The 22552-nt window shown below is 36.6% G+C and overlaps 1 protein-coding gene across 6 annotated transcripts in view; it reads right to left on the reverse strand.

Moving 5' to 3' along the window:
• The window catches only part of gria4b (glutamate receptor, ionotropic, AMPA 4b), a 166448-nt gene that overhangs the window by 41050 nt on the left and 102846 nt on the right, over positions 1-22552 (reverse strand). For all 6 annotated transcript variants that reach the window (XR_004949060.1, XR_002918622.2, XR_002918621.2 and 3 more), the window contains exons 6-9: positions 20234-20392; positions 17148-17315; positions 15480-15584; positions 10126-10236 (exon numbers count right to left, since the gene is read on the reverse strand). Coding sequence is in view for 3 of the 6 variants with exons in the window: in XM_024266175.2 (XP_024121943.1) it covers positions 10126-10236; positions 15480-15584; positions 17148-17315; positions 20234-20392 (543 nt within the window). In the remaining 3 variants the exon portion in view is untranslated. The remainder of the gene's footprint in view (positions 1-10125; positions 10237-15479; positions 15585-17147; positions 17316-20233; positions 20393-22552) is intronic.

Raw genomic sequence — 22552 nt, forward strand, 5'->3', positions numbered from 1 at the left:
ATCAGCCAAAAAAAAAAGTATTCACATTAAACATTTGAGAGTAGATATGCAGTTACAATATCTGCCTGTAGGGGGCTAAAACACCCTGAAAAAGAAGAAAATTTCAATTATTTGGTCATAGTTGTGTTTCACTTCCCTTGTCATCTCAACTCAAAACATTTATTAACTCATTTTCATTGTTTTAGCAACTTCAGATTCACATTGTGGGTTTTTACATCCGTCTGTGGCTCATGAACTCAAATGAACTTTCATGGCAGAATTTACGAAATTTATCAGATAATATAAACTCTAATCAACACAAATAAGCTCTGGTGAAAAAAAAAGCATTTTAAAACAATATTTTATTGGTTTTGTGGTTTTATGCGTTATTCAATATTTAGGCTAAAATCAAAGTTTAGTTCCGAGTTCCCATTAAATTCATGTCCTCTCAAAGCCTCAAAAATCCTCAAAACGTTCTGATGAAGAGGATTCAGCTGATCAGCTCATTTGATTTCTAACAATTTCACGAAGAGTTCAAGAATTTACAATAAAGAACAAGAATTCAAATTCCCTAGCATCAGTGTAAAGCTATTTTAGTTTAAATAAATGTAATTTACTCCACAGAAATGTAGAAAAACTTACTGCAGCAAAATCTTCATTTTTTACAAATGTGTTTTCTTTACCTTTTAAAGAATACTACACCAAAGAATTGGCAGATTATTATTATTTTTTATTTTATTATATTTTTAATCAAGATATTTAATCAATACCCTTTGATGAAATCCACAAAAAAATCTTTTCAAAAAATGAGATATAGATAGTATGAATTATACATTGGTGGGTGATTCTGAAGGTTTCTGTTATTTAAGATGCAAAAATATTCATAAGTGTTCTGGGGGAAAAACACATTATTTAGCCAAATTTGATCAACACATTTTACAAAGAATCAATAATCAACTAATTTTACACTCTTTCAATACAATAAGTAGTCATTTTAAAAACCAATAACAAGTTATTCTCACCATAAAGTTCAGAAAATGAACAAAACTTTTCCCACCAAAAGTGTTCTTGGGATTTCACGGAAGCAGCCATTTTGAAAATGGGCAGGATAAGCCTCTCTACTGCCCCTAGTGGGAGGAGGATGAACCACAGGCAGAAAATATGGACCACATTCTTTACAATGGGTATTTAAAGTCCCACTCAAATTTTTATTTTTTAGTTTTTAAATAATAAAATCGTTCCCACTGGTCTTTAATTATGATTGTTCAGTTTTTATCCAAATAATAAATACTAAAAAAAAAAACCAGTGTATTAAACATATTTTCTGCAGAGCGGCAGCAGATCATTAGAGTATCGATCTCAGGTTGTGGGCCAGACTGTTGGGGTGGAAGTTAGCCCTGCTAATTTCCCAGCAGGCTTTTTTTTACACTCTCTCCTGCTAGTTTATAGCACCTCACAAGCCCAAGCTGACATTAGCGAAGAAAAAAAATACAGAGAAATATCGTTGTACAGTTTTGATCCAGATTCCAGCTCTGACAAGGAAAATAAAAATATTTATTGATCTATTTGTCAAACTTCCACTTCTCATCTGCTCCTGATCCAACACGATTTGACAAAAGAAATCTCAAAAAACGCAGTTTTAATGTAAGATTATTATATATTTGTGATCCATCATGAGAAAAGTGCAACAAGAACAACAATTTCAATCAGAGCGGGTCTTTGAGTCTCAGATTTTTGGTTGATCCTGACAGGATTTTGCCTTTTGTGTTGAAGCTGCAGTTGTTCTGTTCAGGAGAACTCCTCAGAGTCCAGACGTCGGTTTCGTCAGACCAGTAATGACGTTACAGTCTGACAGTTACAGTTTCTGAGCTGCAGTTTCCTGTAACGACCTGAGAGTCTCTCGGGATCCTCCACTACAGGGTTACGTCAGAAAAGAGCGGTGACAAATGAAGGATTTGTCCTCATTTATCCCGGAGTTTCTCCCTGCAACAGTCTGAAACTGTGAGGCGAAGGCGCCTCTGCCGTTTCTGTTTATGTCAGAGGAAACGCTGCTCTTTAAACCCATCAAACGCAGAGTTTGTCGAATAAAAAAACGTCAAGTGATTAGAACAAAATCCTGCTGAAATGATGAAATCGTGGCAACAAAATAGAAATGTGGATTTAGTCGCCATTTTTTTCCTGATGCTGCTTCACATCTTTAAGAAATGTTTCTCTCAGATTAAATAACTTTTTTTTTTTTTTTTTTACCAGATTGTCTTTAAATGCAAAGAAAATTTAACAAATCCTGCACAGAACTGTGGTTTTAGGACTTTTGAATAAAACTTTATTCCTTTGCTTGACTGGACAATGAACAGTCTGTATGAGTTATAAAAACTGACAAGTTATCATTTTTTAAAGGTTTTTCCAGCTGCTTCCTTTAGGGGGCGCTACTGCAAATAATCTCCCGTTAATTTTTGCTATTTAAGGGACATAAAACTACGGTGGCTGAGAAACCCCATCGCAGCAAAAAAAAAAAAAAAAAAAGGAAAGACAAAAAAAAACAAAATAAAAAAATATTTGCAAACAAAAAAGCGAGTTCAGCAAAAATAAAAAGTAACTGGAAACATAAAAGAGATCGCAGCAAAAATAAAAAAAAAATCTGCAAATAAGAAGTTATCCCAGCAAAAATGATTGTTTTTGTTTATTTTTGCTGCAATCACTTTTATGGTTACAGTTACTATTTATTTTTTCTACTTAAAGTTAAAAGCTTTTTTATTTGCAGATATATATAGATATGTATTTATTTTGTTTGCGGTTCCTTTTTTTGCTGCAATGGCGGTTCTAGGCCACCGTATAAAACCTTTCACAAATTCACATTTATCAATATCAGTTTTAAAAGTAGCAGTTTGATGTCAATAATTAAAGAAATGAAGATGCAATTATTAAAACTTTGACCTCAATATTTCAGGAAAAACTTCAACAGATAAAATAAAATAAATAAATATTAATAAATGTTTAATCTTTTCTGATGATCTTCCTAGGAATATAAGAATAAAAAAATAGAAAATAGGCTATACTTTAAATGCCCTTGCATCAAAATGTTCTCACTTCTTGAAAACTTACTTTAGCAAGCATTCAGCGCAGCCGCCCATCATCTGCACGTACGCACGCACGTACGCACGCACGTGCTGCTTCTGCAGAGGCAGCACAGAATCAGCTCCCTGACAGAAACACCGACCTCGTCCACTTCTGACGGATGACAGCCGGATCAGAGCAGACGTCCGTCAGTCCGGACGCAGAATGAAAGATTCATCGACTGAACAGCAGAGGGCGCTGCGCGTCAGAGCGAGTGGAAAAAACGCAGCAAATTCAGGATGAGAGGAAACGTAAATTTTTGTTTTTCTGCTCAGGAATACGATGTGTTTAAAATGGAATAAAGTTAATTTTATTATAAATGTTTTCCTGATATTTATGATTAATATAAATACGTGTTTTCTTCTTGTGTAAACTTTTCACTATCTTTAGCTTGGGTTTTAGGAGTTCCGCAAGACTCAGTTGTAGGTTCCTATTTTTAAAGAAATGTTTTTTACCTCACTGCCCGTCCTGTGGGCGGAAAATTTGGTCGGTCAGCCGCTTTTGCTCAAACAGATTTTAACTTTTGTTGAGTTTAGAGGAAGCATCCAACTTACATATTTTTTATATTTATGCAAGACAACAAAAAATCTGCTAAATTGCTAATTTCTCTTTAGCCACTTGGTTTTAGATTTGAGACACACAAAAAAAGAGTATTCTGTTGTTTAAATATGTGGAGTCAGAGTGGGATTCTACATTTTTTAACATTAGATATGAAAAAAACAAACATAGCTGCTTAAAAATTATAACATATTAGCCAAATCTGTTGCCTTTATAACAAAACAGTGGAGGGAAACTCACCAGAGAACAGCAGAAAACAAAACAGAGCTAACAAACTAAAATAACCCTTCAGAACTGTAATGTCTGACGCCCCCTGAATGCAGCAGCAGAATGAAAAGCTTAAAGTTTTGACGCCTGTTGGAGTTGTTTTAATTTCTCAGCCTTTAGTCAATAAACTTTTCATTTATTCATTATTATATCTAATATATTTTAGGTTTACTGAGTCAGGACAGTGGGAGGAGCCAATGGTTTTTGCTGTTGAGCCGTTTTTTTTTTCTTTAAGTGCACAGAAGTGTCAAAGATATTTTATAAATAACTTTAAAAAGAGATCTCTGGAAACCCTGAGATTAAATAAATCACTAAGATGGTCAAAAATATACATATATATATATTGCTTGTAATGCTAATTTGTTTCTATTGTAAAGAGTTCAAAAAATAAACACTTTCTATTGGTCCCTCGGGTGCTCTGGTTTGGATTTATTTCGTTGAATTAACTGTAAATGTTAAAAGGTGATAATGGTTGATGCAGATTATATGTCAAGAATCCATCATGTTAACCCTTTAAGACTGTAGTTGACTCCAGCGACACAAAAAAATAAAAATAAAATAAAAAGCATAACTCATCGACTGTTTACATAAATTCTAAAGAGTGTGTTACCACTTTACAGTCATAAAGTGTTGCATTTCGGCGAAAAGCTGCTTTCCTGCACTTAAAATCCGCTGGAATTACATTAATTGCATAACAGTCAAATAATTACAATAATACAGAGAAAAAAACTCTGTAATTACAGCTCTGGTGTTAAAAAGTTAAAGAAAACGTGTTGGATTGATAAAAATTCAGGTCTATCCACCTAAAAGTATTTAGGAGAAGGATGAAAATAAAGTGTGCCTTGGAGAGTTAAAATAAACTTTTTAAAAGATGAGTCGGTTTGACTTTCTCTAACATCATTTTTATCAAAGAGTCGGCGGATTTTCTGCTGACGCAAAAAACTGATTTATTGTCTGAGTGAAGCTTCACCAAAGTGCATATTAAAGTGAAAAGAGTCCAAATCCATGAGATTAATGAGGCGACAGCGCCGGCAGCTCCAGGAGATGAACGACGCCGTCGGGACGCTGCACGGATCTCCACAGCTAAAGGCCGACGGAGCGGTCAATAATCACAACGCCGCCGCGTCACTCAGCGCCTAATGAGACTAATTAAACATGCCATTATAAACACCAGCACACAGGCTCCATGTTTGCTTTGCTGTGTTTGTCGTTCTGCAGACAAACAGTCGTCGGGTTTGTTCAGACGACAGAACAACAGTGAGAGGCCAACAACACTTTTACTCTCATTCTGGGAATCCTTTAGCAAAAACGTAAGACGCTCGACCGTCTGTTGGAGTCGTGAACGAAGGAAGAACGAAGAAACAAGATTCAAATAACTAAAAACAAAAAATCTTTAACATATTGTAACTTTATTTACCCATTAACATGATAATTCCAGTAGATTATGAAGGAGAAAAGCGGCTCAACCGGCCGCTTTTCTCCTTCATAATCTACTGGAATTATCATGTTAATAATTAAAAAATGACAGTATATCAAAGAACACAAACACTCACAATCTCTCCAGCTAGTTTATAGATCCTTACAAGCCCAAGCTAACATTAGCCTAAACAGAATAATATCATATGGAGCTATTATTATTTGAAACCCAAATAAAACAAATGTAAAAAATATTGGTGTTTGGCCCCCCCAAAAAAGTAAAATGTCCAAAACTTTTTGCGATTTTAAAATAAACGTAATTATTTTCAGCTTCAAATGTTCTGTTTTTTAGGTTTCAAAACTCAAAATTTAAATTGAAAACTTTTTTTTCACTTTCCATTTTTTTTTTTTTTTTTAGTTTTCGAATCTGAAAATTTCAGTTTCAAAAATTTTGGCCCCGTTGGGGCGGGGCTAACACGAAGGACAATGAGGGTGGTAACTTCAGTCCGGTGCATTCACCGACTCTAGGAACTTGGATAATTACGGTCAGAAAATGGCTGTATTGTCGAAGCTAATGTTAATGTTAGCTTGAGTTTGTGAGGCGCTATAAGATAACGGGAGGAGAGAGTAAACAAAGGAATGATGGGAAACTAGCTAATTCCTGCACCAACAGTCCTGCCCACAACTCTTGCTGCTCTGCAGAAAACGTATTAAAAAATGATACTGGCTTTTTGATTTCAGCAAAAAAACCCGATATAATCATTTTTTTAACCACTGGGAATGATTTTACAATAGAAAAAAAACACAATAGACATCAAACTGTTCAGACCACTTTGAAGGAAACAGGTTTCAGTGGTATCTGTGTAAAACTGTAATGTTTAACATAAAAGTTGTACAGACGTCTTTGAGTTTACAAAAATTAAAAAAACTTAGAATTATTCAATTTAAAACTGTCAGAAAAAGTAAATACATTATTTATCAGAGCGTTGAAGTTTACGCTAAATTCATTTTGGGTAGTTTTGGAGGATGAATTAAATGCATTTTGTGTGGTTGTGTATGTGGCGCTTTCATTAAGTCAAATCAAAAGTTTTCCTTTTTCTTGTAAACTCAACGTGTGATTCTGATTATTGGAATTATTCTTATTTTTTAGTGATAAAACTCATTTTTATGCTTCTTTTAGCCAAAAATTGATTTAGATTCAAGTGGTTTCCACTCAAAAATCTGCTAAAACTTTTAGCTTTCCACACATTAAATTCGAAACAGGAATGACTGTGATTATTGAGGCGAGCCGATCAGCCAAACCTGCATTTATATCTGAAGAATGCTTCCAAGCAGGAAGTTTCCTCTCTCCTTTCAGGAAAACTGAAGGACAAACAACTCCAGCAGGACCTGTGGGCTCCGGCTGAGAAGCCTGTGACAGATTGTTCCAGGTTTGAAAGAGCAGAGCAGCTTAATGTCCAGAAGCTCGATCAAAGCCTGCAGCGGTCTCCTGTCGATATAATGACAGTCAGACTTTGTCTTTGTGCGTCTCTGCTGGCGGCTCAGGAGAAGCCGGCCTGCAGAGGTCCTGTGGAGGTCTGTTATCTCCTAATGCTTCCGCCTGCAGACGGATAAAAGCCCGTGACCTTGTGTGACACATAAAGACCCATCTTCACAGCTGGGACGGCTCTTCAGAGCGGGAAGGAAACGGATGTGTTTGGAGGTGAAGAAACTGTTTGATCAACAGAATTAGACCAGCTGATTGAATCCAATTAAACATTAAAAAAAACACCTCACGAATACAAACCCCAATTAAATCAAAATGCCTGATTATTAACCAAACCGTTGTTGAGAATATTTGTGACGAATTCTGGAACAAAAGATAAGAGCTTGATTTAATCCTCTTTAACTGCGCTGGTTTTCCACTAAAACGTTCGTTAGTCGATACATTTCATGCAACCAAAGTGCAACTGTGCAATAGAGCTCCGCTGTATCTTGCTAGCAAGCTCCGCTGTAGTGTACTAGCTAGCTCCAATGTAGCATGATGTCAAGCTCCTTTGTAGCAAGCTCCATTGTATGAAGCTAGCGAGCTCCGCTGTAGTTAGTTAGCAAGCTCTGCAGTAGCATGCTAGTGAGCTCCGCTGCATTAAGCTAGCAAGCTCCAGTGTATTGTGATAGCGGGCTCCGCTGTATGGAGCTGGCGAACTCTGCTGTAGCATTATAGCGAGTTCCATTGCAGTGAGCTCCGTTGTATTGAGCTAGCAAGTTCTGCTTTAGCATTCTGGTGAGCTCCACTGTAGAATGATAGCAAGCTCCACTGTATTGAGCTAGCGAGCTCCATCGTATTACGCTAACGAGATCCGCTGTATTGAGCTAGGGAGCTCAACCACTGAGTGCTCATTTAAGCCAATAAGGGCAAACCCAGTTGGGTCCCACATTTTCCGCCCACTTTTAAACCATTTGGGCCCTCTTGGCCTTACTGGCTGGGGTCAGTTCCCGCTCTGCTGCATCAGTGTGTGAATTATGGGTAAATGGGACGGTTATCATAAATCTTTTTGTGCTTTAGAGAAGGTAGAGAAGTGCTGTAGTGTTCCCTCATTGTTCACCTTTTACAGCCCCAGTTTGTTTTTTCAACACATTGTGTTCTGCATCCTGATTGGCTGTAGACATTGTCACTCATTCTCCACCGTGCCGAGTACAAAATGCACTGAGCTAACAAAATTCATGGAGTTCTTAGAGTTGAACATCAAACAGAAGAAATTGTCTTTTTTTTATCTTCTCAGATCTGGTTCTGCCCCCAAATAACCTGTTAGTAACTAAAGTTACGACATTTTAGTAACTGCAGGATGTATTTGATAAAAGCATCAGTATTATTAATGACAGTAGAGGAGAAATATTTCAGCAGCAACGAAACATTTTTATTTCCAACGAACAGAACGATACATTTCAGACACAACGACGGTTTAGATTCATGCAGCAGCAACGTGAAAACATGGAAATGTGATGGTCCACGTCTCTGCTCCGACTCTGTAAAATCTTCTTTCCTGTTGAGCTTTTTTTAAATCTGAATGCCTCCTATATTTATGTTACATCTGTCATTTAAATTCACAGTTTTATTTCATGGTAATAAATGAATTTATTACATTCTTCATTCAACTGCTTCCAGATTTTTAGCGTTTTCCTGAAAGTCTGTGATAAAACAAACAGTTTCAAGAAAAAATGGATTTTGTTGAAGATTTGATCCAGATTCATAAATAAAGTCAAACCAAAATGGATTTTCTGTCAAAAAAAAAGTTTTCTATCATTTTTCGATGAAGCTCAGCTCAGAGTGGTCATTTTTACAATTAATGATTTTTATTTTATTTATTTATTTTTTACAAACATAACTGTGATTAATCTTTCTTTTGATAAATGATGTAAAAATATATTTAAATATGTTTTTCTACATTTTGTTCTGGATTAAATTATTGAAAAATGTGGTACAATTTTTGGTTAACAAGCGACTAAAAGGATGATTAAAAACGAAGAAAATGTAATAAGATTACTTTTAAAAAATGTGTGAACTGGTTTTTGACAAAACTTGTAATTTTACAAAAAAAGTAAAAAAAAATAAATAAGGGTAAATTAGTAAAACAACACAATAAAAGGTTTGTTTCTGCTTTTTCTTGCAACTTTTAATCCTCAACGCCACTTGATTTAGGATAATCTTGAACAAATGATGGATATTTTATATATGGTATTTGGAGTTATATTCCCCAAAACAATCAGAGTTTGTACCTGGAGGAGCGTCAGTGTGATGGACGTAAACCAGGTGATCATGAGAGTTTAGCTGTTTTAACGAATGTCTGAGCAGGAAGTTCAGGAAAACATTTTTTTTGTTATTTTCTTCTTGGGGGTCCATCAGAAAAAGTAAACTGTGGATGAGAAGCTGCACACAAATACACACAAACACACAGGCGTGGCTCCATAACCGTTAGGACCCATTTCTGCCTCTACGGTTGTCCGTCCAGCATCCTCATAAAAAACAAAAATGGCCGTCTTTTCTTTTCCTTTTCCCGTCGCTCCATTCCGGGTTTCTGACCTGGGGGTCCATTAACAGAGTCTCCTCAGAGTCTTTAGGGCCTCATTTGGGCTCAGGCGTCCGTGTCCATCATCACTCTGCCATTAAGGGCTTTCAAATCCTGCTTGCGTCCAACTGGGGGATCAGTTTCTTAAAATGGGGTTCCTCATCAGGGGCTGCAAAGAGGGAGGATTGTGCTGAGCTGAGACTCTCCTCTGCCACCTCCTTCCTTCCCTCCCTCCACTCCGCTGCAACATGAACATCCGGCTGCTTCACTCTTACAGACTCACAAGCCATGCAAAGGCCATTCAGTGTGTGGAGTGAATATTTGTCAGCTTTACTTCTACTAGAGCTGGGGTGGAGCCGCTCACTTTGAGCACTTTGACCTTTATCGCATCAAACTTCTCCAACGGTTTGACTGAAAAGTGTTTCAGAGGAGACAAAAACCCCGTCCCATCGCCTTTCAAAAGAAGAAATTAGATTTTTAGATTAAAAAAAGCCAAATATCTTTTCTTAGAAAGCTATAATTTTGTAAATTAGATATCCAGATCTTTCCATGTTTTTCTCCTGAAAAAACCTGGTTTGAACGCTTGGGAATTGGACGTGTGACGAGCAGCCGCTGAACCCGAGGCTCCCGCTTAAGCCTTAATGTGATTTGCAGCGGCGTTAGATAATAGCATCTCCAACTGGCATTGCGAATCGCAGAGAATGCTGCAGCATGCAGGATGAGTGTTGGCATGCCGCTCTCTTACCATGATGGTGGTGACGATGACGGTGCGGTTCTCCATGCCTGTCGTGTCGTTTGGGAGCAGCGGAGAGTCCTGGATCAGCACCAGTTTGTCGGCGTCGTTCCAGTAGCCGATCTGCGGCGGAAACACGATTAGATCCGACGCCAAGGCAATTTTTCACAAGTATTTCTAAACGGTGAAAGCGTTTCTGCTGGTTCAGTCGCAGCGCGACGCCTCAGAAAATGTTTCTAAAGCGACTGACAGATTTCTTTGGAAAGAAAAGAAATTCACCGGATTTGTTTGTGCATAATTTTTGGTTTATAATTCATACAATACATTTTGTGCAAATCAAGAAATATGCATAAATATACATAAATATACATTTATACATAAATCCGGTGAGTCTATTTTATCTCCATAGGATTTGTTTTCAGAAACTAAAGAACTTTTTAAAGACACACAGTAAAAGCAAACGGTTAGTTAGAAACAAGCAACTCAACATAAATCCAAAAATGACCAACAAAACAAAGGAGCTTCATGAATTTATGGATGTAAATTGTGTTAAGACATTAAGATTTCCACATGTAAAGCAGATCAGCTTCACACAGACATCGACATTTCAATTTGGGTCTAAACATATTTTAAATCAGTGTTCTACAACCCTTTTCAGGTTTAAATTTGACAATATTTTCATGGAGCGGTCCGGCTGAAGTTGGCATTTTTAAGCTTCCGGTTTCTGAAAAACGATTTTCAAAATAAAATGCTACCACAAGAAATTTAGTCTAAATAGATCAGTATATTTTTAATCACATATGATTTATTTATAGAAGTTGTTTCTGATTCCATAAAGGAAACATTAAATGTTTATCCCCCCCTCCCCCAAAAAAGTTATTTTAACATCAATCCAGGCTCTGATTATCTTTCATCATATTTTGTCTTTACATAAATCCTCATTTGTTTGCTATTTTTGTTCAATACAAAGGAACATTTTCTGAGCTAAAGTTTCAGAACCGAATTACACTATAGTGATTCTGCTTCTTTCTGCACGTTTTTCTGCATGTGAAACGTCAATTTCACTTTCAGTGATTTGAGCAATTTTGGTTAAAAATGTTCAGCTTCTTCAAAACATTACTGCTTGTATTTTTGGTATTCATAAACTTTATAGTTTTTGAAATAATGAGCAAAATATTCCCTAAAGGAAAGTCTTCAAATTTCTTATTCTAAGTAGATTATCAACAAGGCTTTAAACATATTCATGGGCTATGTTTTTATCTTTTATTGTAATTTAAAAAAACTTCTACTTTAGCAACATGCTAACATTTTTGACTAATTTTACGCTATTTTGGAGTTCAGCTAGTGTTCAAGCAATGTGCTAGCTTTTTTTGTGGCTAATTTTGCATCAACTGAGGTGTTTCTATGCTAATTTGGAGTTTAGCTTCGATTTTAGCAACATGCTAACGTTTTTACTAATTTAGTTTACTGAGCAATTTTAGACTATTTTAGAGTTTAGCTAATATTTCAGCAACAAGTTAGCTTTTTTGGCTAATTTGGAGTTTAGCTCATATTTAAGCAATGCACTAAATATCTTTTATAATCGGCATGTTTTTAGATATTTTTAAGCAGTTTTACTACATATTTTTTTAGAAATTTAGGTCAACTTCGGCGCTCTTTCCTAGTTCTTTGACAACATTGAATCTTCATTTTCTGTAAAATGTTTGATCTTTGTGATGAAGATTTTCCCTTTAAGGTCAAAGTGGGGGCTAACAACCAGTTATGACACTTGACTGTACATCAGAACTGGACTGAGTGACTCCTCCCCCATGGCGTTCCAAACAGGAAGTGGCTCCAAGAAGCAAAACTCCCATATACTTCTATGGAGAAATAAACAGCTGTTACTCTATTGGTCAGATTAATTGTTCTTGCTCTAAATTTTGTAACATCCTCATATTATACTTTTTTCTGTTGAATTATTCAAATTATAAACTGACCAATCAGATGCCTGAATTAAAGTAGGCGGAGCCTGCTGGCCCTCACCTCCAATGTTCAAAACGGCTTAGTTTTCAAGTCGTAGGGGGTGTGGCATTCACACAAGCTCACTCCTGATTGGTGAGAGTGGTTGCCATACCAATGATGACTCAGACCGACTCTGACCAATCACAGCTTCCTGACCATTTCTGGTTGTGACATGGCGATGTCTGTATCGTGAATAAATAGGATCTGAAATGACTGTTTTCTATGGGTGACGTCACACTCACTCGGTCCAGTTCTCATTTAGCAGTCAGCCGATAGGTGAACTCTTTATTTATGAAACACCAAAAAAAGCACAAGAAAATACTTTTCTGATTAAATAAATGCATACTTTTTGCGCAATCTGCTTTTTTTGGCCTTTACATACTAATAGTAATTTGTTAGATAACAATGCTTAACTCTGTTTTTTTTTTTTTCAGGAAAAATCTTTTCCGAACCAATGAGATTTGAATATTTTATTATGCTGCTGGTCTCCAATCTTCAGGTCGTCTCTGTAACTGAAACACACGAGCTTCAGCTGGAATCGCGTCTGCAGCCGAGTCTTCAGGCTTCACATGACTAGTGATGCATCTCAATATTAGCACTTTCTATGCTAAAAAGGAAGTGCGGGGGGAAGCGCCCTCTTTCAAAATAAAAAGCCAATATCTGCAGAGCCATAACATGCCAAAGTGGATGTATTGATCTGAGCCGGGAGCTTTGACAGCAGCCGTAAACAGATATAAGTCAGGGGTGGAGCTGAAGCGCCGGAGCATCAGGATGATGGAGGGCTGTGGAATGAGTGTGGGAGAGGCTGCGACCCCGCACGCATCCACTGTCCTGAGAGGAAGACGGGCCCAAGCAGGCCGTGATTGATGGGGACGCCGCGGCTCCCGCTCCTCCACCTCCTCCACCTTGATTGCTTTCTGTTTCAGTTCATTCTCTCTTCATCATTCTGTCCGGCGGCTCTCGCCGCCTCTTTTCCACATTTTCCCTGAATTTCATTAACATACTTTCATAAGAGGCGCAGACGCAGACCCGTGTTTTATTTCTTTATGAGAGCAGAAAGTGACGCACGAACCAAAACCTCCGTTCACAAAATTTACACGACGATGACAGCGGCAGCAGCTGGAGCGGTGGCAGCAGCTAGCATAAATCATTTAAATGAAGAAATACAGATGCAGACAGTTATATTGAAATGTGAAATTATCTTAAGATGGTTTTTAAGTCACTGGTAATAGTAAGTAAGAGTCAGCAGGCTTTTTTTTATTATCTTTGATTTGTTAAAATTTGATGACTTTGACTAGCTAGTTTAGCTCACTAATGTAGCTTAGGGTGTATTCAGACTGGTATAATGATTAGTCTTAAACCTTGCGTTTGGTGTGTATTCAGACTGCAGCTAAGAAGACAATCGCTTTGTCTTAAATAAAACCACATAACTAAAGATCTTTTCCGTTATTGGCTATCATTTATGGGGGCGGGTCAAAGCAAAAAGAGAAAGATTTATGTGCTGAGATTTGCAAATATTAGCCAGGATTGTTCACTTTTTCAAACTTCTTATTTCTCTGATCGATACTGAGTGTCTTGAAGAAGGTCAGGTTTATCCGCTCTCTTATGGGGTCCAGTTGACCCCACCCTCACATTGATGTGTGATTCCTCCCATGACGAAGGTGGACAGGAGTTTACGTCTGCCACGGACACCAGTGAAGATAAAAAAAAAATCCTTGCTGAGCTGTCTTGTGGGTCCAGATGACCCCACTTTTAATGCAATCATGCCTAGGATAGCACAAGGGTCACCAGTGCAGGCCGATTGGAAGTGCGAGTCTGATTGGAAACAAACCGACAGCAGGCAATGGAGCGACGTGCTTCTGGGCTGCACGTATTTCATATGAACAACATGAATTTCCACCAGTTTTTGGGCTGGTATAAAATGTAATAAAATGCCACCACATGACGATCTAAATGTAAGTTTGCGGCAGCATTTGTAATCCGGAGTCACATTTTTACACATTTCAGAAAAAGTAAAAACTTTACAGCGAGCGGATGAATTTTCTCTAAAAGTTGACTTTGGGCAGTGGCTGCCCGGACACGTTTGGAGGTCGCGTGGTGGGAGTTGTCCTTGAAGCATTATGGGTAAAACAACAGATTTATGGGTCGATTATAAACTATATTTCAGTGGAATCAACTCAAACTCATGAATGAAGCATCTGGGTATTCAGCAACGAGAACGGAAAACTGTTACAATGCATCAACATCAAAACGCAGTAAAAGTATCATCACTGAGTTCAGTGAGAATTAAAAAAATGTATCTATAATGTCAAATAATAATAACAACTACATTTCTGTTATGAAAATAGAATATGTTGAGTGTTAGGTTCTAAAGACTTTAAGTTCCAAAATAAAGATAATAAATGCAGAACAAAGGCATGATGGATTTAGAACTTAAATAATCTTTGATCAAATGAATTCAAACTGTATTTAAAAAGTGCTTTAATCATGTATTTTGATCTACGAAATTAAAAGATTAAAAAAAACATTCAGTAAAAGTCAAGTGCAGAAATATTTTAGATATTTTTTTAGATTGAGATTATATTAAAGCAAAATTGAAATTTTGACATTAAGGACAGAACTTTAATAATGATCTAATTTCATTTCTGATTTCACATTTCTTTTAATACAACTGTTGGGTTTAGGAACAATAATATAAATTACAAAATCTATTTTAAAAGACAAAAACAATAAAACAAAATTAAGAAAATGTTTTGACCACAGTGGTAATAATCCTAAAAACTGCACAGAAAAAAATGCTTAATATTTAGCTTTAAGACAAAACTTAAATGATTGAAATGAAATGTTAAAATTTGTCATTTTAATCTGTAGCTATTTAGGGGCATTTTTTTCAGATGGTTAAACTTCAATTCAACTCGAATTCTATTTGTTCTTTTTTACTACAAACTTTAAAACTGACTGGAATTAAGTGGTTTTGTTTTCTTGTTTACAGCGATTTACTAGCTTCTGTTATTTCCTGTTTAAAATGTAAATGAGAAAAACTTCAACAAAACGTTTTTGTAAAATTTCAATGTCATATCTTTGAATTTCCATTCAAAATAATTGATTTATTGTTAATTAAACATTGAAATTATTTGACAAATTCTTACTAATAGTTATATTTGATTTTAAACCTGACTGACTCTTATTTTGAAAGTTTTAACACTGACATTTGACACACTTCCTGGAGGGTTTTACTCAGTTATCCCATCAGTTATTGATGCATCTGCATAATCATTTAAATGTGCTAAAGCTGACGGACAGATGGAACCAGCGCTGTGATATCCACAGTCACTCATGCATGAAGGCGGTGGGTGGAGCTTTACCCGTCTGGGTCCGTTGTTCTTCAGCTCAAACACGTCCATGGTGTAGTTGACCCGCCGGCCGTAGTGGTCGAACTGGACATTACCTGTCAGTCCCTGGAGCCGCACCTGAACATCACACACGTTTATATTAGTAGAATGACATTTAAAACATGAATTAAAAAAGGAAACCAAAAAAATAAAGTCACTTCCTTTTACTTTGAGGTTAAGAAAATAAAAGTTTATAAAATGAAAAACTGAGTGTAAATGTCTAGAAACACTTTTTAATACGTTTCTTTTTATTCGTTCCTCATACATGTTTCCCCGTGTTGCACAACTACTTTTAGTGCTCAAGTGACTGAAATGTAACCAAGAGAATCTGGTCAGTTTTTAAAACCAAAAGATTTTTCAGAATAAAAGATCGTTCAAACCTTTTGCTCCCCGGACCAAACTTCACGGCTCAAGTGACTGAAAGTGGAGCTAATAGGGCTGCCACTATTAGACGACTAATCGACTATTAAAATAGTCTACGACTAATTTAATTATTGTTAATAATTAATATTATATGAAGTCAGAGTGTAGTAAAGTTGAACAACGTTGTGAGAGTTCAGCTCCAAAAATTGATTTATTTGAGTCAGTAAGACCAAAACTTTTGTGAAAAATAGTTTCTGATGATTTGTTTCAATTAATTTCATTTTGTTTTAATACCAGAAACTAATGAAGGAAAGAAGCTGCAGGATTTATTAAAGTTTAATACACTTTCATCTTTATTCTCTTTATTTTTAGTTAGTTTAAACCAGATGATGGTTAAGATGTGTTTTTTTCCCGACTAATCTGAAGAATTAATTAGTCGACTAATAAAATAATCGTTTGTGGCAGCACAAGCGGCTGAGAGAAACCGGTTATTTTTCAAAATAAAAGATTGTTGAGACTCAAAAGAAAAAAGTGGGTATAATTAATTATTTTATTATTATTATTTTAGCTAAATGAATAAAAAATACTGATTATTGTAAATTTCTCCAATGTGTGCAGGTGTATTTATTTGTAATACTACGTAATTTTTAAAATTAGTACGATTATTAATACTTTTATTTTTAAAATTTGTATTACATATCTTGATTTAATTTAACTTGTTTATTTCCAATTTATTAGTTTCTGCTGATCTACAAAATCTTTTCTTTATCTTGTTATTTTATTTTTCTATTTATTCTTCTGCATTTTGTTCTATTTTTCTTCTTTGTCTGTTGTCTCTAGAGTCAACAAATAATCACACAGACTTCAGATTAAGACATAATTTGTGCTTTTATTTTGAAACCGTAAAGGCTCCTTTCAGAGGTCGTAAGACAACAGCTAAAATCCTCTGGTTCTACTGGAGGAATCTGGACTGAATTGGACTTTAAGAATTGTAATAATATAACACATTTTCCTACTAAGTTGCATTAAAATAATTTCATCTGTTTAAGGGTGATTTATAAATAAATTAAACTAAATTTCAACACTTTGTGTCTCTGTTGATAAAGTTTATCGTCTTTCTGCTGTTAATTTTCCCTTTTTGCTGAGTTATAAAAGCAGAAGAAGAAGAGTTAAACTAGGAAAACCTTAAGAAACGCGGTTATCGTGTTTGAAGCACCTCGTTGCATCAGCTGTGGACACAGAAGACCAGTCAGACTAATCCGGATCCGCCTCTCTCACCTGTTTGAGGGTGCGCTCCATGTCGATGCCCTGGTTCCACGGCGCGGCGGGGTTAGCCAGGCAGTCGCCAGCGTTCCCTCGGCGGGAAATGTCCACCTTCTGTCTGCGCAGGTTCCTGAAGGCCTCGGCCATCACCATCACGCCGTCGTACGTCAGAGCCGAGGTGTACTGAGAGCAGACGAGAGGCGCAGATATCAGGAGGACGTTCCAGCAGAGCAGGAATCAAACCCAGTTCCTGTTCCCGGCTGGAGGAGGAATGTGGTTTGTAAAGTGTGGTTCTTGTTACCGGCTCTGTCTGTTTTGGCTTAACGAGACACACCAGGAAAAGGTATGAAGCCAATTAAACGCTAATTTGGGCCGACAGGTACAATGTTCTGCTGGTCAGATCCTTTTAGAGGGAAACTGAGCTCACTGACTTCCTGCTTCAGAGCTCCTGCAGCAGCTGCTCATTATTTTCTGGAAATAGAACGAGAAGAAGAGGAGCGCATGTTTCCTACCGAGTGTAAGCCTCCCAATTTGCCCTAATCTATCTTTGACCCAAAGCCGGGACGTCCTCTGATCACGCTCTTCCTCAAAAGCCACACATTTCCCTAAAACTCACCTCTGGCGTGGCAGAAAAACCAACCGAGTGAATGATGGAGATGAAGGAAGATGGAGGGAGGACGGGAAGAGGGTTTAAGCAGCCTGGCATTAATTATCCCGGCTAGCAGGAGTTCATTAACTTTGCCTCAGGCCGAGGTTGAGTCCTATTTATCAGGCCGCGGCTGAGCGCAGCGTCCGGGCTTTTAACAGAGACGCTCGCCGTCGCTCGGTGACAAGCAGCCTGAAGTCACGCACATAAACAATCCAGACTCCCCAACAAGCCGCCGCGCATGTTTGTCTTTAATTTGGTGACGGCGGTCGAAAGATAAACTCCGAAGGAGAGGTCGTTTCTCAGGAGCTGCTGAGCTGCACTTATCCTATTAGACGGACTGATACCAACAAGCCTGAAGTTTAGAGTTAAATTATTGATTTCTTGAAACTCTGCAGAAAATTGTTCATTATGATTAACGGTAATGAAGCCCAAAGCCTTAAAAAAAAGAAGCTTTAATCATGAACTTGTATGCAAATGAATTCAGTTATAAAACATTTAAACATGTAATTCCAATTAAAACAAATTAGAATGCAAGAATAATCTCATTTTAATGGGATTACGTTAAAATTCAAACGAGTTAAGCATATTTCTTTCATTATGACAGAGTTTTAGGGCCAGTTTACAAGCAAAAACCTTTTTTTGTTATGGCTTTAAAGTGGTAAATTAATGATTTAAACGAATGAATTTATGACTTTTTTTAATTACAAATTTACGTGTTTTAAAGTTGTAAATGTTTGACTTTATACGTTAAAAATGTGTACATTTGTACAAATTTTGTTTTACATTTATGAGGAAAAAAGGAATAAATTTGTGAGAAAATCCAGTTGACTTTTTGGATTTAATCTCATCACATTTTTTTTGTCCTAATTTTGCAAATTAATGAGAAAAATTTGTAAATTTACAAGATTTAAAGTCACACTTTTTTTCTTGTAAATTTATGACTTTAAGTTTCGTAATTTTACATTTTTGTGGTCCTAATTTGTAATTATTCGTAAAATACAAAAAAAAGTTGTACATTTACCAAATTTAAAGTCGTAAATTTATTTCTTTTTACCTGTAAATGTACAACTTTATATATTGTAGCACTACGTTTATTTTTTGGTGACCTAATACTTCGTCTACACGTACTTTTGTAATCAAAGAAAATAAAAACTAAAATAAAATTTTAAAAAAGGGAATTATCCTCATTGAATTATGATCTGTGAAAAATAAAAGGCATAATTAAACTAAATTTGGTTTAAAATGGTTAGTAAAGGAGCTAAAGAGAACTTATAAACGACGTCTTTGGGACTCCTAACATTGGAGTTTAACATTTTATTTGATGCACCAACATCGGTGCTGTTCTTTATAAATCAACAAAAACAGGGAGTGTTAAGCAATCAGATTATAAGTCTTACAATAAATAAATAAAGGTAATAATGGATGTTTTTAGTTGGTATATAACATTTGAGTGTTATATACCAACAAAAAAAAACATAAATTTTAGAACAAATTTAATCCTATCAAAGTTGAATAGTAATAAAAAAATAATCATGCTAAATAGGTAATTTGTCTTGGATGAAAAAACTCGATTTTATCTGAATTATTCACTGAGCTAAAACATTGTTTTCACAGTAAAAATTTTTAAAATGATCTTCAGCAGAAGTGATGGAATGCACGTGTACTTTGTACTATATGTGGACTTTTATTTTGAAAGCACGTTCTGGACTCGGCCCTTCCACTCGGCTGCATCTGCTTCAGAAAACAGAAATCCTTGTTGGACACACAGATTTGCTCCGGGGGGAGAAGTTTGCAAACTAGCGTGGCGTGATGCCTTCTTGCCCCACTGCCATTTGCAATCTGTGTGGCTGAAAAGAGCTGAAAGTGGGTCAGTCTGTCAGTCCTCTGCGAGTGACGGAGGTGGACGAGGGAGCAGACTGCTGACGCTCCTGCTGTCACTTCTCACCAACACTTTTACCTAAATTCTTATGGAGGTGAGAAAGCTCAAACATCTGGTAGATCAGGACTCGCTCCGTTTTAGTTGGAAAACACTAAAATATTCAGAAATTCTTGTAAAAACTTCCTGAGTTTAGAGATTTTCCAGAAACCAGTAAATCCCTAAATTCAATCTAATCGTGTTTGTACAGTTTAACCGTTTTTGATCAGAGTTATCTCCATCACTACTTACTGAACTATAAAACCATTTTTTTAGGGAGTTCACTATTTTTGGGGGTATCCAAATCTACAAACTCACAATCCTGATATTGCTCTGGAAATTTCCCGGTGTGCATCAATGCTCACCAGATTGGGTGATTTGGACCACATGCAATGCTGAGGATTTGACTGAACTTAAACACAGACAAGAAGCTGTGAAGGATCAGCAACTTAAACCAGGAGAAGAACATTAAAACCAGAACATGAACCAATAAAAGTCCATCCAGCGCGAGTTTCTGCTGAAGATCTGGTAGCGTACCTTTGGTGGAGCGTCTGATCCGGGGTATTCCCTCTGGTCCAGCTTGTTCCAGCGCTGCATCAGCTTGATGACCATGGGATTGCTGAAGTCGACCAGCTGGAAACCGGTCACGTTGGCTCCGCCGTGCATGAAGCGCTCCAGGTTGATGTCCTTAAAACCCTTGAGGGAAAAGAGCGGTCAGAGCGAGATGACATCAGATTTATGACGGCGTGTTCTCCGATTATTAACCAATAACCTTCAACGGCTCCCTTTAGAAGGGCTTTCGCAGGAGAGCGACTGCAAACACGCTGATCCATCAGCACATATAAACATTAGTATAAATATTGCAGCGATGCACCGCCGCCACTGCAGCGGCGCTCCGGCTGACGCTCACAGACTTCATGATAAATCTGTCCGAGCCGCTAAAACATAAAACACTTTACGACTTAAAAGACTTCAGTTTCTGATCCCGACATTTTCTGGAAGATTCCCAAAGACACGAACATCAATAATGATGAAGAGGAAGAGCAGGTTTCGCTGCTTTACTCTCTATTACTGAACTAAGTGAAAGCATTAAGAAAAAGGCATAAAGATTAAATATTACGCTCTTTTTAACAGCTCGGCAGTAAAACTACAACAGATCGTTAAAAATCTCATAAAATCACGCCGGGGCCAAAAATGACACATTCAAGAGGCTTCAATCAGCGGAAAACAGAACTTTACTAATTCTAGACATGTATTTTATTCTGACATTTGAGCTGTAAAACTGTTAAGAACTAAAAACTTCCTTTAAATTGCAGCCTAATTATTTTGCTTAACTAATATATAGAAGCTTTATATTCATTTCCCACATTTATTTGTTTTTAGTTTCATGATTTAACAGTTAAAATAATCTTTCATTTTTGCAGAAATCCTTCTTGACATAGAAAATAATCATGTTTTAACTGGAATTATTTTAGCCGTTAGCTCACAATTAGAATTAATAGTAAAAAGGATGAATGAAGCTGTTTGGCATTTCTGACTGAATAATTACCCGATTTAACATTTGACTGAGTTCATTTCTCTTTAACTCTTAACTGGTTCATCTTTAAATTTGAGGGTTATCTTGTTTCTGATAACTCTTCTGCTCTTTCTTTAGCAACACAAAGAATGTTTGACAATTATTTATCTTGATTGAATTCTACCATTTAAACTTTGCTTTTTTTCTTTTTACACCAAAATTAGTTTGTTTAGCTTCTCACACTTTGACATGTGGGGCTACACAGTGGTGTAGTGGTTAGCACTCTTGCCTCTCAGCAAAAATGTTCTAGCTCAAATCCCAGTGGTGTTCTCCCAGTGCATTATGGGTATCCTTTGGGCAATACGGTCTCCTCCCACCTTCCCAAAACATGCCTCATAGGTAAATTGGTGAATCTACACTGTGATTGTGTGTAGTTGTGTTAACTTGTCCGGGGTAAACCCCGCTTTTACCCTCCTGTAGATGGGATAGGCTCCAGCAGCTCCAGAAGGGAAACTAGACTATTAAATGTTAGGTATTTGCAGATTTTTTGTTGTACATCCTGTATTTTTTTTGCATAATTTCTTTTTTTAAATTATCTATTTAAAATCTTACCATGAAGCATTAGGCTTTTATCTAATCCTTGTCTTCTTTACACTTGTTTTTATCGGTTGTACAATAACAGATACATAAGCAATTAACAGCTGCTGTTTTTTTTTCTTTAATAGTTTTTTTTTAATTTATTTTTTTAATTTAGCAAGCATGAATTCATAAACTTATGAGAAAACTGTTGTGATTTTACGAGAATAAATACATTTGTTTTGTAAATTTATGAGAAAAAAATCATAGTTTTATGATACTTAACTCATAAAAAATATAATTTTAATAAAAAAGTCATACTTGTTCTAGTATCTAGGCTAGCTGGTTGTGTGAGCCTCCGTCCACGTTATATGTCGACTACATCCATCAATGCAGCATTTACGGTGATATCATGAGGCTTTAGTTTATCGTAGGAATCTAAAGCCTCGCTTCCACAAAGTGGTACCATCCGGTCCGGTTTAGAATGGACCGGGTTATTTAGGAGGGTGTTTTCACTCAAAGCTGGACTCTCAAGATCCAATGTTTTTTCTGCTTGACTTTTGGTACTTCTGCACTTTATGTTTTTTGATAGAAGATTGTGGGCGGCGAAGAGGAATAACCACAGCTTTCTTGGTGCTTTCTTTTGTCGTAATGACCAAGAAACAGTAGCTCCGCCCTAACTGGTCCATTTCACTTTTCTAAAGACCTACAACCAACGGGGGTAAAAAAATGGTTCACATCAGTCCAGCCTAATGTGTTTATTC

The sequence above is a fragment of the Oryzias melastigma genome, linkage group LG14 (assembly GCF_002922805.2).
Source record: "Oryzias melastigma strain HK-1 linkage group LG14, ASM292280v2, whole genome shotgun sequence".
NCBI classification, from domain to species: Eukaryota; Metazoa; Chordata; class Actinopteri; order Beloniformes; family Adrianichthyidae; genus Oryzias; species Oryzias melastigma.